Source organism: Chiloscyllium plagiosum, chromosome 33 (assembly GCF_004010195.1).
Source record: "Chiloscyllium plagiosum isolate BGI_BamShark_2017 chromosome 33, ASM401019v2, whole genome shotgun sequence".
Lineage (NCBI taxonomy): Eukaryota > Metazoa > Chordata > Chondrichthyes > Orectolobiformes > Hemiscylliidae > Chiloscyllium > Chiloscyllium plagiosum.
Window position 1 is genome coordinate 6,330,197 of NC_057742.1, and position 15,216 is coordinate 6,345,412.

Here is a 15,216-nt window from a genome sequence, read left to right on the forward strand (position 1 = left end):
GTTTACAAAATTATGAGGGGCATGGATAGGATAAATAGGCAAAGTCTTTTCCCTGTGGTCGGAGAGTCCAGAACTGGAGGGCATAGGTTTAGGATGAAAGGGGAAAGATATAAAAGAGACCTAAGAGGCAACTTTTACACGCAGAGGATAATACGTGTGTGGAATGAGCTGACAGAGGATGTGGTGGAGGCTGGTACAATTACAACATTTAAGAGGTATTTGGATGTGTATATGAATAGGAAGGGTTTGGAGGAATATGGGCCGGGTGCTGGCAGGTGGGACTAGATTGGGTTGGGATATCTGGTCGGCATGGATGGGTTGGACCGAAGGGTCTGTTTCCATGCTGTACATCTCTATGACTCTATGACTCTATACCCTCTTCTCGTTCTATAGTCATTCAATAAATTGAGTTTTCCTGCCTCCCTTTCACTCATATTGGAATGTACACAATCTGTAGCAAAAATTTCACTTCTTTATAAATCATCAGATATTAGGGTCACTGGGTGAAAAGATAATAATAAGCTAATATTGGAATAATAAACTTAGAGAGTCAAACATTCGAAGGCCAAAGGCATTTTTCTCAACTATCTATTATTTTCTTAGTGGAAAGCAAATGGATAATTTAAAAGTAATTCCATTGAACAGGGCTGAATAAATAAGCATTGTGCTTAAGTAAGCCGCATTGTGCTCATACATTATAGGCAAGAATCACAACACAATTATTTCCCTTGAATTAACCATTCTATTTTTTTCCCTTTACTTCTCTCCTGAAGTTAAAAGTGACAGCCCCCAAAACCTTTATTCATCATTGGATGGGTATATGAATAGGAAGGGTTTAGAAGGATATAGGCCAAGTGCTGGTAAATGAGACTAGATTAGGTTAGGATATCTGGTCGGCATGGACAAGTGGACCAAAATTGGCTGTTTCCGTGCTGTACATTTCTATGACTCTAATTACAGGTTATTTGACCTTCAGTATTGAAATCTGTTTAATTCACCCCAACCCCTAAAAATCCTACACTCTGAGATTAGAATGAGCACGTTCATTTCCTGCCCTGACTATGTTTGCAGAATTGTACATAGGTAACATAGTGCCATAGACTGTCAATCGCTAAGCACTAGATTGTGACTCAGCCATTTTAGTGTCTTCATGGATTTCAATGGGAAGTGTTTTATCTCATCAGTCCAGGCTAAGTTCAATCCCGTATCTGACCCACAGTCCTCCAAGGCATATTATTTCCAACCTATTGATAACTACCAATTTGTTGGATGCTTTACTTCTTAGTGAATTATCATTTTCAAGTCAATATATTATGCTAAATAAATATCAGTCAAAATAGTACTTCAATAGTGATTTGTAGGCTTAGAATCAATTCAAGAGTTATAAGAAGTATAAAACAGGAACTTGTTTTACCAATACCCCTCCAGCACACTAAAGCTACATAATCTTTTGCTAAAAGAGCAGTTCAAAGACAATTATAGTTCATTGATTAATCACCAAAACTCAGACTCAGTATCAATTTGATAATGTACATGGTTATATAGGTTTGAAAAAGGGTCATAATGACATTTAGTGAAACATTCATTGCTGTAACATCATCTCTGGACAAATCCAAAAGTGGCTGTCAGTCATTGAAAAACATAAGATGCATCACTTTTCCACCTCTCATCAGTTCCAAAGACGTCTTATCGAATTCAAGACATGAATTATTATTCCTACCACAGATTCTGTTAGACTTATTTTAAGCTTTTGCACTTACATGTTTGATGGAGCTAGTTAATGCTAACTTAATTTTAATTGTATATATTTCTTTAGATATATAAATCACTAACTTACTTCAAGAAGCGTCTCCTCAAGACTCTTTCCATCCTGTAACCTCCGAAGACTCTCTGACTTCTGTGCATCTAGTTTTGCCATCTGTCTCATTTGTTCTAATAAGTCAAAGTAGCTTTCCTGAAGAATGATCAAAAAGACCCTTGGCTAAATCCATCCATTTTTTTCCAATTTCTGTCACTCACTCTCCTTACAACTTTAAAATTCTAGTCCAGACCAACTACCTTGTCATGTTCCATATTTACCATATCTTAAGCATTTTCTGCAACTTCCAACATTAGGCCCCCCCACTCCCTCCCTCCCTCCCTGCTGCCTACCCTGACATCACCCCACCCCCCCCACTTCTTTCTTCAAGCTCACTTTTCAAATAAATTGTGCAACAGACTGATTCATGCTACTCTCCTATTAAGAGTTAGAGCACCTATGCCTCCATCACCTCTTCCCACAGTGTTATTGGATTCCAAGTACACTTTCCACATGAGACAGCAATTTAAGTGGCCATCCTGTGAAGTAGGGAACAGAGGAGCATATCCTTTGAAAGCTAAATGCAGAGTAGGTAACCACTTTACCAAACAACTCCATTGTGCCCTACTGCAGTTTGGGGGCAAGCTGTAACATGTTATTCTCCCAAACTCCAGTGTAAACTGAACTTATTGACTTCACAGATTGTTCTGATGAATTAGTCTCCACTGAATCACTTTCTGACTATTGAGTTCATCCCCCCACTTATGATTATTGCAATTGTTTGATATTGTAATGGTGCAACTTGACTGCTGTCGTCAAGATGTGTATATGTCATGGCTTATTAAGTATTTCTGCTTTTTTCTATTTTGATTCAGTATTCTAGTATCTTTTTTATAACAAATTTCAAAAGAGCTATCAAATTAGTCCACTCCTCTATACTCTTGCCATACCTCAATATTCTTTTCCTTCAAGTATTTATTCCAAATCCTATTTGGATATTACTAATCAATCAGCTTCCACAGCCCTTTCAAGCTACTCATTTCAGGCCACAATAATTCACCATATAAAAGATTCCTCATCTCACCTCTGATTATTGAAACAATCACCATGATTTTATTCATTCAAGGGCCGTGGGCTTTCCTGGCTGGGCCAGCTTTTATTGTGAATCCCTCATTGTCTTTGAGAAGGTGGGGGTGAGTTGCCTTCTTGAACTGCTGTAGTCCACATGCTACAGATAGACCCACAATTTTGTGCGGGTGGCTGTCCAGGATTTTGATCCAGTTAAATTTATATCCCCTGGGAATCACCCATTCTGCTACTGGAAACAATTTCTCATTATTTACTTTGCAAAGCCATTCATGATGTTGAACCTTGATTAAATCTCTATAATTGCTCCCCCACCATGCACCTACCTGTGTGGGCAAGAGGTTATTTCCAATTCGAAAAGACTGAAATCTAAGTTTACCCAATTCACCCCAAAAGCACATGGATGTGGCATGGCATTGCTCTGTGATTATCCAGAACAATTAAAAGTTGTAACATTTTAGGAAATTAATCCAACAAAAGTAGTGCAAATAGAAACCTATAAATAAACACAGTATTATAGAAAAATAAGTTACATTAACAGCATTTAGAAAAAAAGGATTTTTGTTTTTGATGTTAAATTCCCTTTACTGTCATACCTGATGCATGATACTATTGCTAATCATTGGCTACAGCAATATTGACCTTTGCTATGTCTCGTAAGGATTTATACTGCAAACTTAAGAGAAATTTCAGCAGCTACTGGTGAATGGGCAGACCACTGACATTTTGAGAATTCCACAATCTTTGAATGATTTTTAACTTTATAATAATTTATAAAGTGGGTGAAGTTGGTTTTCACTACTGGACAGTGTTGTAAATCAAGCAAATGCAGTGGGATTGGAAAGGTGGTTTTCATGAGGCATGTAGAACTAAATAACACTGTAAAGCAAAGCAAGAAGTAGAATTTTGGATTATTTCCAATATAATGTAAGCATAATTTTAAAATTGCGTTGACAAATGAAGATCATGACTGCCTGAATCCGTCTCTTTCTGCACTGCTTCCTCCTTTTAATGTAGAATATCCTGAGATGATTCAGAGAGGAGGAAAAGGAGTTGGGGAAATGTATATCTAAGTAGAAAATTGAAAAAGGTGATTGAATGAAAGATTGGAAATTTGGTTGCTGAGAAGACTTTTTAAAACAGATCCTGATGGGATAGGGATAAGAGAGGTAATTCCAGAGTTCAGAAACAAGGCAAAATATAAATACCAAGATATAAAGGGATTTAGAAGACCAAAGTATGGTAATGCCTAACCATTGCCAACATCAATAAAGCAAACAAGTTACAGACATTATCAACACAGAAAATGTTTTGGGACCCAATTAGGTCAGAACACAGATTTAGATAAAATGGCTGGATCTGCAGTAAAAGTCACACAAAACGACAGAAGCAAAAATGTAAGCGAGTATCCACAAGTTAAGGTTCACTAATTATTCAGTGTAGATTAATTATTTCATTTATGGAGACTGGCAGTAATCCAACAGTGTGAACATGGGAAATACATTAGTTGTTTCTTTTCGGAAAGAAAAGGATCACTCCAAAAGGTAATGATTTATAGTCTTATAATTCTTAGGATTAAAACGTTCTAAGGGTTTGTGGAGAAAGCAGGAACAAGGTAGAGAGTTAGATGATCAGCCATGAGTGACGGAGCAGGCTCGAAGGGCTGAATGGCCTGCTCCTGGTGCTATATTCTATGTTTCTATGATTTCATTAGGGTACTCCAACTTTTTCCTGACTTTTGTACAGGTCTGTCTTACCCTGAGGGATCACTGGATACAGTTTTGGAAGGTAAACCTTAGCTGACTCTAATCTGGCTATTCCTCAAACCTAAATTCTCATCTTTCTTTGAAATTCCTTCCTAGCTTTGCTCCTCCCTATCCTTGTAATTTCCACCAACCACACAGCCCCCTAGATCCCTGTGTGTTCCTCCTGTTCTTGTTTACTCAGTATCCTCCACTTTCATCACATCACCACTTATACATGTGTCTGCATCCTATAAAGTTAAAAATCACAAAACACCAGGTTATAGTCCCACAGGTTTACCTGACAACCACCTGATGAAGGAGCAGCACTCCGAAAACTAGTGCTTCGAAATAAACCTCTTGGTGTTGTGTGATTTTTAACTTTGTCCACCCCAGTCCAACACCAGCATCTCCACAATAGTGCATCCTGTAAAACAGGAACAACAGACGTTGGCAGAACCTGTGCTTCTTCAGAATTTGCTGTTTAAAATTTAGAATTCTGTCAACGCAATATTTCACAACCTAACTGAGGCCAATCTTTGAGTAAACCTGCAAAATAATCAACTGGTTGTAAATAATCAGTTGTAATAAGGTTTTGCTCTGAGGAGGTTTTTACACATTTCTAATATATAGCCATATCAATAAATAATTTAATAAGAACAGAGGCAGGATCCGAACTGCTCAATAAAATCTTGCTCTGTGGGCAATTATTGCGACAAGGGAAAGCTCTACATCATGGGTACATTGGCTGTCAATTGGTAAACGTGCCAAACAAAAGTATTTAGAATTCTTTCAGCATCAACCAGCATTTCACTTCCTTTTTTCTCCATCTATGTACAGCTGAGAAGTCACAGGTACTACACCGCGAATACATCAAAGAAAGCTGTCATTGCAGCCAAACATCCTTTTGAGGCAGAGCTCCAAGCAGCGAAGGTCTACTCTTGGTGTGCTTGTGGACATAGCAAAAAACAGGTATTTATTCACTGTTCTTATTTGAAACTGTTTAGTTACTTGTGGCATCGGTTATGGACACAGGATGCTTTGTGAGTTCAGAGCAGGTCAGACATTACTCCACACATGAGCATATTAAACATAATATGGGTACAAGCTGACTGGGCAGCTTTCTAAGTTGGTGCTGCCTTACTCACTGGCTGTGCAATTCAGGAATTCCTAGGTTTTTCCATCCACAATTTTCCATCCACTCAAAATGTATGGATATTTTCCCAGCTGAATGTGGTCCAAACATGAGCACAAGGCTCTTAGAATTGACCCTTAACTAGAAAAAGGTGGAAAATTTAACTTGCTCTGCTACTAACCTGCTTCACTGTTTAACAAGCTCAAAAATTAACCTCAACCCTCAGTTAGGCTGTTGTGAACACTCAAACTTCATCACAGTCAGCCATCAGTGCTTCCTTCAAAGAATTTCCACTGAAATGACAGGCCACTTTTTCTGACAAAATAACAGTTTATTTTTTTGAAACTCCAGGACACAGAAAACTCTTGACCAGGGCCCAGGACATTACTGGTTTTATTGAACTTGTACCAAACACAATTTTTTTGTACGTTTGTTTTCCTGATGTGGGAACATCTATGGCTTTGGGCCTTGTGGCAACTGTTTACTTGGCCTCTTCAGAAACCAATTGGAGACATTCATATTGCTTTGGGACATTTTACTACGTTAAAGGTGCTACATAAATACAAGTTATCATTGTTGAAGTGGGAGTCATATGTCGAACCCAACCAAATCAAGGTGAGAGGTTCCATTCCTTGAACTACAGGGAAGTGAACAAGTTGATTTTCGTTTTATAATGTTGGTTTATTCTCACTGTCACGCTTGTTTACTCTCCCTCTGTATGTGTCTGTATGTGTATGTCTCTCGCGCGCTCTCTCTGTATAGCTGTATTCTCAATATATATGGTACTCCTAAATCTCCTAATGGTCTTTTTATGCCACAGATGGTTTTCACTCAGTATTATGATTGTACAACATTTTAGCGAGTTATTTTCTTTGTCAAGAAAAAAATCACATTCACATTGTTCTACTTAGAGGTACAGTTAGTAAGTTTGCAGATGACACCAAAATTGGAGGTGTAGTGGATAGCAAAGAGGGTTACCTCAGATTACAACAGGATCTGGACCAGATGGGCCAATGGGCTGAGAAGTGGCAGATAGAGTTTAATTCAGATAAATGCTTGGTGCAGCATTTTAGGAAAGCAAATCTTAGCAGGACTTACACACTTAATGGTAAGGTCCGAGGGAGTGTTGCTGAACAAAGAGACCTTGGAGTTCAGGTTCATAGCTCCTTGAAAGTGGAGTCACACGTAAATAAGATAGTGAAGAAGGCATTTGGTATGCTTTCTTTTATTGGTCAGGATATTGAGAACAGGAGTTGAGAGGTCATGTTGTGTCTGTACAGGACATTGATTAGGCCACTGTTGGAATATTGCGTGCAATTCTGGTCGCCTTCCTATCGGAAAGATGTTGTGAAACTTGAAAGGGTTCATAAAAGATTTACAAGGATGTTGCCAGGGTAGGAGGATCTGAGCTACAGGGAGAGGCTGAACAGGCTGGGGCTGTTTTCCCCGGAGCATCAGAGGCTGAGGGGTGACCTTGTAGAGATTTACAAAATTATGAGGGGCATGGATAGGGTAAATAAGCAAAGTCTTTTCCCTTGGGTTGCGGAGTCCAGAACTAGAGGGCATAGGTTTAGGGTGAGAGGGGAAAGTTATAAAAGTGACCTAAGGGGCAACTGTTTTCACACACAGGGTGGTACTGATATGGAATGAGCTGCCAGAGGAAGTGGTGGAGGCTGATACAATTGCAATATTTAAGAGGCATTTGGATGGGTATATGAATAGGAAGGGTTTGGAGGGATATGGGCCGGGTGCTGGCTGGTGGGACTAGATTGGGTTGGGATATCTGGTTGGCATGGACGGGTTGGTCCGAAGGTTGGTCCATGCTGTACATCTCTATGACTCTATGACTCTACTACTATTTTAACATTGGGATATTTAAAGAGATTTATGTCCTCCTACATGATAATAATGTGGTAAAGCAGTTTAACTGTCCTTTAGAGAACACACCTGGTGAAATCAAGAGAAAGAGCATTCAAGAGTTTTTTTGCAAAAAAACACTGAGCTGCTCCAACAGATGCTCACAATGTGTTCTGTCAATCAGCAAACTGTTGAATGAGATTGAATAGAACGTGTCTGTATTCTCTGAGTTTTGGAAAACTGAGAGTTAGTCTCCTTGAGATGTATAAAATTCTTACAGTTACTGAATAAATGCTGAGAGGTGGTTCCCTCGGTTGAACAATCTTGAACTATAAATATTATAGACCGTAAGACCATAAGACATAGGAGCGGAAGTAAGGCCATTCGGCCCATCGAGTCCACTCCGCCATTCAATCATGGCTGATGGGCATTTCAACTCCACTTACCCGCATTCTCCCCATAGCCCTTAATTCCTTGTGACATCAAGAATTTATCAATTTCTGCCTTGAAGACATTTAGCATCCCAGCCTCCATTGCACTCTGTGGCAATGAATTCCAAAGGCCCACCACTCTCTGGCTGAAGAAATGTCTCCACATTTCTGTTCTGAATTTACCCCCTCTAATTCTAAGGCTGTGTCCACGGGTCCTAGTCTCCTCGTCTAACGGAAACAATTTCCTAGCGCCCGCCCTAGGGTAGTGTCAGGGTACAGAGATGAAAGGGAAAATCCTTAATTCAGATGGTTGTGAATATTTGGAATTGTGGATGTTTGGTTGATGAATTCTTTCAAGAATAACATTGCATTTTTTGGCAACATGCAAATAACGAGATAGGAAATGATGTACAAATTCAACTTTGATTGAGAGAGTAGACTTGAGACATCATACAACCAAATCCAACTCATGTTTATATTGTCTTCTCATGTGGTGAAGCTGCAAACCCAGCCACTGTGTTTTAGTTGGGAAATGGGTAACCATCTGTGTGATTTTCCTCTGAAATGGTCATTCATTAAGAATAAACCCTGACTAATGGCATCAGCAGCTATGAGTTAGCAAGAGGGCACCATATCTTCAGCAAACCTACCGCCATCTTTCAGACATCTTGCTCAGAGGCCATGGATTGAGTTGCATTTCTTCCTCTTCTAGGGGTGAGGTGGCACAGTGGCTCAGTAGTTAGCATTGCTGCCTCACAGCACCAGAGCCCCGGGTTTGATTCCAGCCTCGAGTGACTGTATTGAATTTGCACATTCTCCCATGTTTTCCCTCCCATGTGAGTTCCCTCCCATTACTCTGGTATCCTCCCACAGATGTGCAGGCTAGCTGGACTGGCCACGCTGAATTGCCCATAGTGTCCAGGGATATGCAGGCCAGGTAGATTAGTCATTGGAAATTAAGGCTTATATGGAGGGCGGGTTGAGTTTGGGTGGTATGGACTCAGTGGGCCAAACGGCTTGCTATCCACGCTGTAGAAGTACTATGTTGTCTGGCTACATTATTGTTGAAAATGTGTTGCTGGAAAAGTGCAGCAGGTCAGGCAGCATCCAAGGAACAGGAGAATCGACGTTTCAGGCATAAGCCCTTCTTCAGGAATGCCCGAATGCTTATGCCCTAAACGTCGATTCTCCTGCTCCTCGGATGCTGCCTGGCCTGCTGTGTTTTTCCAGCAACACATTTTCAGCTCTGATCTCCAGCATCTGCAGTCCTCACTTTCCCCTGGCTACATTATTGTGCCTATTATAAATTGATAGGTAGAGTTCTCAGCTTGAAAAGATTTTGGATTCAAAGCACCAATGCTGATCACCGAAACTAGGTTGACAACACAAGGCCTTTTATTCTGCATCTGATCATTGGGGAACTGGGAACGATTTTTCTGTTCACCAGTTCTGCCAACCCTCAGCTTATTGAGGTGCATCAGGACTAGCTCGTGCAATTGAAAACAACTCCTCTGGTATTCTGAAGCATCACCCGTGATGTTTGTGCTTTTGTGACAGTGAGATTAGGAGTTCAAACTGGAGCATGTGCCAGATGCTGAATGCCAGCAGCAGAGATTGATCGTTATTTTAGTTTTGCTTCTTTATTCTGGGTCGCTAACTGATTGAATGAGATGGGCAAAGGTCGCACTATAAATAATTGCTTGGTAGTATGGAACTTTAAACATCGCTAAAAGGAGATACAGACAAAAGCGTTTTGCCTTGTACTCATAAAATGTAGAACTGTGCAGCAAGGAACAGGCCCCTCAGCCCACGATGTTGTGCTTAACGGGACACCAAATTGAAGTAAACACTTCTGCCTGCCCTTGGTCCATATCCCTCTGTTCCTTGAATATTCATATGCTCATCTAAAATTCATTTAAATGCCCCTAATGTATCTGCCTCTACAATCATCCCTGACAGTGCGTTGCAGTCTCCTACCACACTTTTTTGTGTAAAAAAAACTTGCTCTTGAAACACATTTGAACTCTCCCACTCTGACCTTAAATGCATGTTCCCTAGTATGAGATATTTAAACTCTGGGGAGAAACATCCTGACTGTCAACCCTGTCTACGCATCTCATAATTTTATAGACTTCTATCAAGTCTCCCCTCAGCCTCCACCACTTCAGAGAGAGCTATCTGAGTTTTCCTAGCCTCTTCCTATAGTTCAAACACTCTAATCCAGCCAGCACCTTTGCCAAAGTTTCCACATCCTTCCTGCAATGTGGCGACCAGAATTGAACGCAATTAGGGATAGGATGCAAAAAAACCTTACTTAGAAAAAAAAACACAAGTCTATACAGCACGTGCATGTATTGCATCTTTTCTCATCCAAAAAAGGGGCTATGGTATCTCCGAATCTCTGCTGTATTTCCATGGCAGAGTCTACCTATCGAGCCTGAGTATAGAGATTAACACTTAACTGTTTCTGCTGCACCTCCACATTTTTACCCATGGAATAGTTGAATGTAGGACTCACTATCACAAACAGTTAAAGTAAAAGATACATTTAAGGCAAATCTTTTCATCAGAAGAGAGGAAAGAACAGCAGGTTATCCTGACTGGGTGAGATAAAGAGAAGAAGCACATGTGGAATATAGAGAGCAACATGGATCTGAAAGGTCAAGTAGCCTCTTTCTGTGATGTACGCGCTCCCATAAATAGTTGTGCATAGGAAATTAGTGTAGGAAATTTCATGGTAAAGAAGACTGAATATGTTTTTTCAAGAAATAACAAGGATTGGAAATCATACTTCAATGTATAGAACAGTGCTACACATAGCAATTAGAAATTGTATCTTAAAGTTGCTGAATCATATTGGCTTTAAAGTATGTGCTTTTGGCAAGTGCCTCTGGAAACTGTGGAAATGTTGATTAATCCTCCCGCATCTCCCCATGACCGAGGACACTGGGAACCAGTGAAATCAGTTCATCCAGCCTCCTGGCAACCTCTGCCTCTTCTGGTGGATGTGAACTGCGATTGAGGGTGTCACTAGGTTTGTGGAGCTCATATAAATCACATGCAAAGATTTGAAACTCTTGTAAACCTCTAGGTACTGTGGTGCAAGAATTTTGGCATTCCCACTTTTCTCTTGAATTTCCTGTTAAGAGGTAGGTTGCTCATGTGGTGTAGTCCTGACTCAAGTTGACTAGAGAGACTGTTTGTGTATAAGAAAAAAATGCATTTTTATAGCTCCTTTCATAATGTCCCATAGCAATTCTCAGCCATTTAAATAATTTGAGTGTGGTTAGTGTTGTAATGTATGAAATATGGCAGCCAGTTTGCACACAGCAAGCTCCCACAGTGACAATGTAATTATAACAAGACAACCTATGATAGTTAGTTTGCTTGATTGACAGGCAACTGTTTGACATACCACATGATTCTTTGCATTCAACTGGGGGGAGAGATGGGGCCTTTGTTTATTGTTTTGGATGAAAGTTGTCACTAGGAGAAAGTGAAGACTGCAGATGCTGGAGAGTCAAAGTTGGTAAAGCAAGCGCTGGAAAAGCACAGCAGGTCAGGCAGCATCTGAGGATCACGAGAGTCGGCATTTCGGGCATAGCCCTCCTTCAGGACAAAGGTTATGGACAAAATGTCAACTCTCTCTTGCTCCTGATTTGCTGTACCTTTTGCAGCACCATGCTTTATCAACTCTGAAAGTTGTCACTGCCGACAACGCAGCAATCTCTCGCCACTTTGCTGGGAGCATCAGCTTGATCGTAAATGCTTAAACTCCTGCAGTGGGATTGAAGCTAACAGTGCTTTGAGTGGAGGGAAGAATGCTATTCACTGAGACACAAGTGGCACACGACTTGCGAAATCCTAACCAGGATGAGGGAGAGCAGTAGGAGGACTACAATTTGTCTCATTGTTTCTGCATCAGAGAAAGATGGTTTGAAAAAATAATAATCTCAGAATCTCTGTCTTCATTGCTAATTGATGACCAGTACTGAAATTGTATTGTTGTGGGTGATCAGTGAGATCAGAATTGGACTTGACTGTAGTTGCCTGGTAAAGGTCAAATAGCCTGGTCATCCCACCTGCTGCATGCTGATTGGTCACTTGGTCAAGGTGACAAGATTGCTCAAGACACCCGTGGATGGCTCATGCTGGAAAGAATGTGGTCAGGGGATGAAAAATAAAACAAATTAGTATGTTGTGAGGTTTAAGAAAATCTTTTCCTCTTGAAGTAGACAGGTCATTTTGTGTAAAAAAAGACTAAAGTAATCTCTGCTAATCTCAATGTTCTGTGACCTACATAGCTCAGTACAATGCAACAGAATATTATATTTAATATTTGTGATCTATACTAAACAAGAACACTTCTAAGACTACACCAGTTAGATAATGATTGATTGTTTAAGTTTTTGAAACCAAGCAGATTGGGCATTTGTGGGGAAATGATAGTGGTTCATATCCCACCTGCCTCAGAGGTATATCATAGCAGATTGATTAGAATAAACATCAAAAGTTCTTGTGATATGTTGCTTGTGTCCCTATGTCTGAGCTAGGAAGTCCAGGTTCAAGTCCCATCTGCTTCAGAGGAGTATGGTCACCTATCTGAATAGACTGATTCTTATTTTTTATAAACAAAACTAGGCAGATTGACTCTGGTCAGGGCATTACCCTGAAAAATGAGCTGGCGAACGGCCGTCGCTAAATTTTTTGAGTTGATACAAGCTCAGTGTTTGCACATGTTCTTTACGTTAGTAATGAACAGAGCGCAATGTATTAATATGTAGCTTCCAGTATGTACAATTGTGTAGCCCCTTTTCAACCCCATTGCCAATCTTAAATTGGTTGTCAGTGTAATTTTTAGCACATTCAAGATTACTTAGCAAATCCTGTCATCAGGATTTGGTACTGGATAATGAACCAAGCCAGGTGTTGGATTTGGAGGTAAGTGAACACTTTGGTGATAGTGACCACTATTCGATTACGTTTACTTTAACGATGGAAGTGGATAGATACCGCAGGGCAGGAGTTATAGCTTGGGGAAAGGCAATTATGATGCGATTAGGCAAGATTTAGGATGCATAAGATGGGGAAGGAAACTGCAGGGGATGGACACAATTGAAATGTGGAACTTGTTCAAGGAACAGCTACTGCGTGTCCTTGATAAGTAAGTACCTGTCAGGCAGGGAGGACGTGGTCGAGTGAGGGAACCGTGGTTTACTAAAGAAGTTGAATCTCTTGTCAAGAGGAAGAAGGAAGCTTATGTAAAGATGAAAAATCACACAACACCAGGTTATAGTCCAACAGGTTTAATTGGAAGCACACTAGCTTTCGGAGCGACGCTCCTTCGTGACAATCACCTGATGAAGGAGCGTCGCTCCGAAAGCTAGTGTGCTTCCAATTAAACCTGTTGGACTATAACCTGGTGTTGTGTGATTTTTAACTTTGTACACCCCAGTCCAACACCGGCATCTCCGAATTATGTAAAGATGAGACTTGATGGCTCAGTTAGGGCACTTGAGAGTTACCACTTAGCCAGGGGGGAACTAAAGAGAGAGTTAACAGGAGCCAGGAGGGGACATGAGAAGTCTTGAGAGGTAGGATCAAGTTTTAAAAAATCAAGGATTAAAGCTTTCTATAGGTATGTTCGGAATAAAGGAATGACGAGAGTAAGATTATCGCCAGTCAAGGACAGTAGTGGGAAGTTGTGCATGGAGTCCAAAGAGATAGGAGAGGCATGAAATGAATATTTTTCATCAGCATTCACACAGGAAAAAGACAATGTTGTTGAGGAGAATACTGAGATAAGGCTATAAGATGAGACAGGATTGAGGTTCATAAGGAGGAGGTGTTAGTAATTCTGGGAAGTGTGAAAATAGATAAATTCCCTGGGCTGGGTGGGATTTATCCTACATTCTCTGGGAAGCCAGGGAGGAGATTGCAAAGCCTTTGGCTTTGATCTTCATGTTGTCATTGTCGACAAGAATAGTGCCAGAAGACTGGAGGATAGCAAAAGTTGCCCTCTGGTTCAAGAAGAGGAGTAGAGACAATCCTGGTAATTATAGACCAGTGAGCCTTACTTTGTTTATGGGTAAAGTGTTGGAAAGAATTATAAGAGATAGGATTTATAATAATCTAAAAAGGAATAATTTGATTAGGGATAGACAATATGGTTTTGTGAAGGGTAGGTCGTGCCTCACATACCTTATTGAGTTCTTTGAGAGGGTGACCAAACAGGTGGATGAGGGTAAAGCGGTTAATGTGGTGTGTATGGATTTCAGTAAGGCATTTGATAAGCCATGGTAGACTACTGCAGAAAATACGGAGACATGGGATTGAGGGTGATTTAGCGGTTTAGATCAGAAATTGACGAGCTGAAAGGAGACAGAGGATGGTGGTTGATAGAAAATGTTCATCATGGAATTCAGTTACTATTGATGTACTGCAAGGGTCTGTTTTGGGGCCACTGCTGTTTTGTCATTTTTAGAAATGACCTGGATAAGGGTGTAGAAGGATGGGTTAGTAAATTTGCGGATGACACTAAGGTCGGTGGAGTTGTGGACAGTGCGGACGTTACAGTTACAGAGGGACAAGGATAAGCTGCAGAGCTGCGCTGAGAGATGGCAAACAGAGTTTAGTGTGGAAAAATGGAAGGTGATTCACTTTGGAAGGAGTAACAGGAATACAGAGTACTGGGATAATGGTAAGATTCTTGGTAGTGTGGATGAGCAGAGAGATCTTGGTGTCCAGGTATAAGATCCTTGAATGATGCCACCCAGGTTGATAGGACTGTTAAGAGGGCATACAATGTGTGACTTTTATTGGTAGAGGGATTGAGTTTCTGAGCATGAGGTCATGTTGCAGCTGTATAAAACTCTGGTGCGGCCGCACTTGGGGTATTGCATACAGTTCTGGTCGCCACATTATAGGAAGAATAGAACATAGAACATAGAAGAATACAGTGCAGTACAGGCCCTTCGGCCCTCGATGTTGCGCCGATCCAAGCCCACCTAACCTACACTAGCCCACTATCCTCCATATGCCTATCCAATGCCCGCTTAAATGCCCATAATGAGGGAGAGTCCACCACTGCTACTGGCAGGGCATTCCATGAACTCACGACTCGCTGAGTAAAGAACCTACCCCTAACATCTGTCCTATAACTACCCC

At 40.7% G+C, this 15,216-nt stretch overlaps 1 protein-coding gene across 3 annotated transcripts in view; it reads left to right on the forward strand.

The window, feature by feature from the left end:
* The window catches only part of LOC122539774 (CDGSH iron-sulfur domain-containing protein 3, mitochondrial-like), a 124,216-nt gene that overhangs the window by 48,648 nt on the left and 60,352 nt on the right, over window positions 1-15,216 (forward strand). For 2 of the 3 annotated variants that reach the window (XM_043674824.1, XM_043674822.1), the window contains exons 2-3: window positions 4,631-4,672; window positions 5,467-5,598. In XM_043674824.1, the coding sequence (XP_043530759.1) occupies window positions 4,631-4,672; window positions 5,467-5,598 (174 nt within the window). The remainder of the gene's footprint in view (window positions 1-4,630; window positions 4,673-5,466; window positions 5,599-15,216) is intronic. The other variant, XM_043674823.1, reaches the window with a different exon arrangement.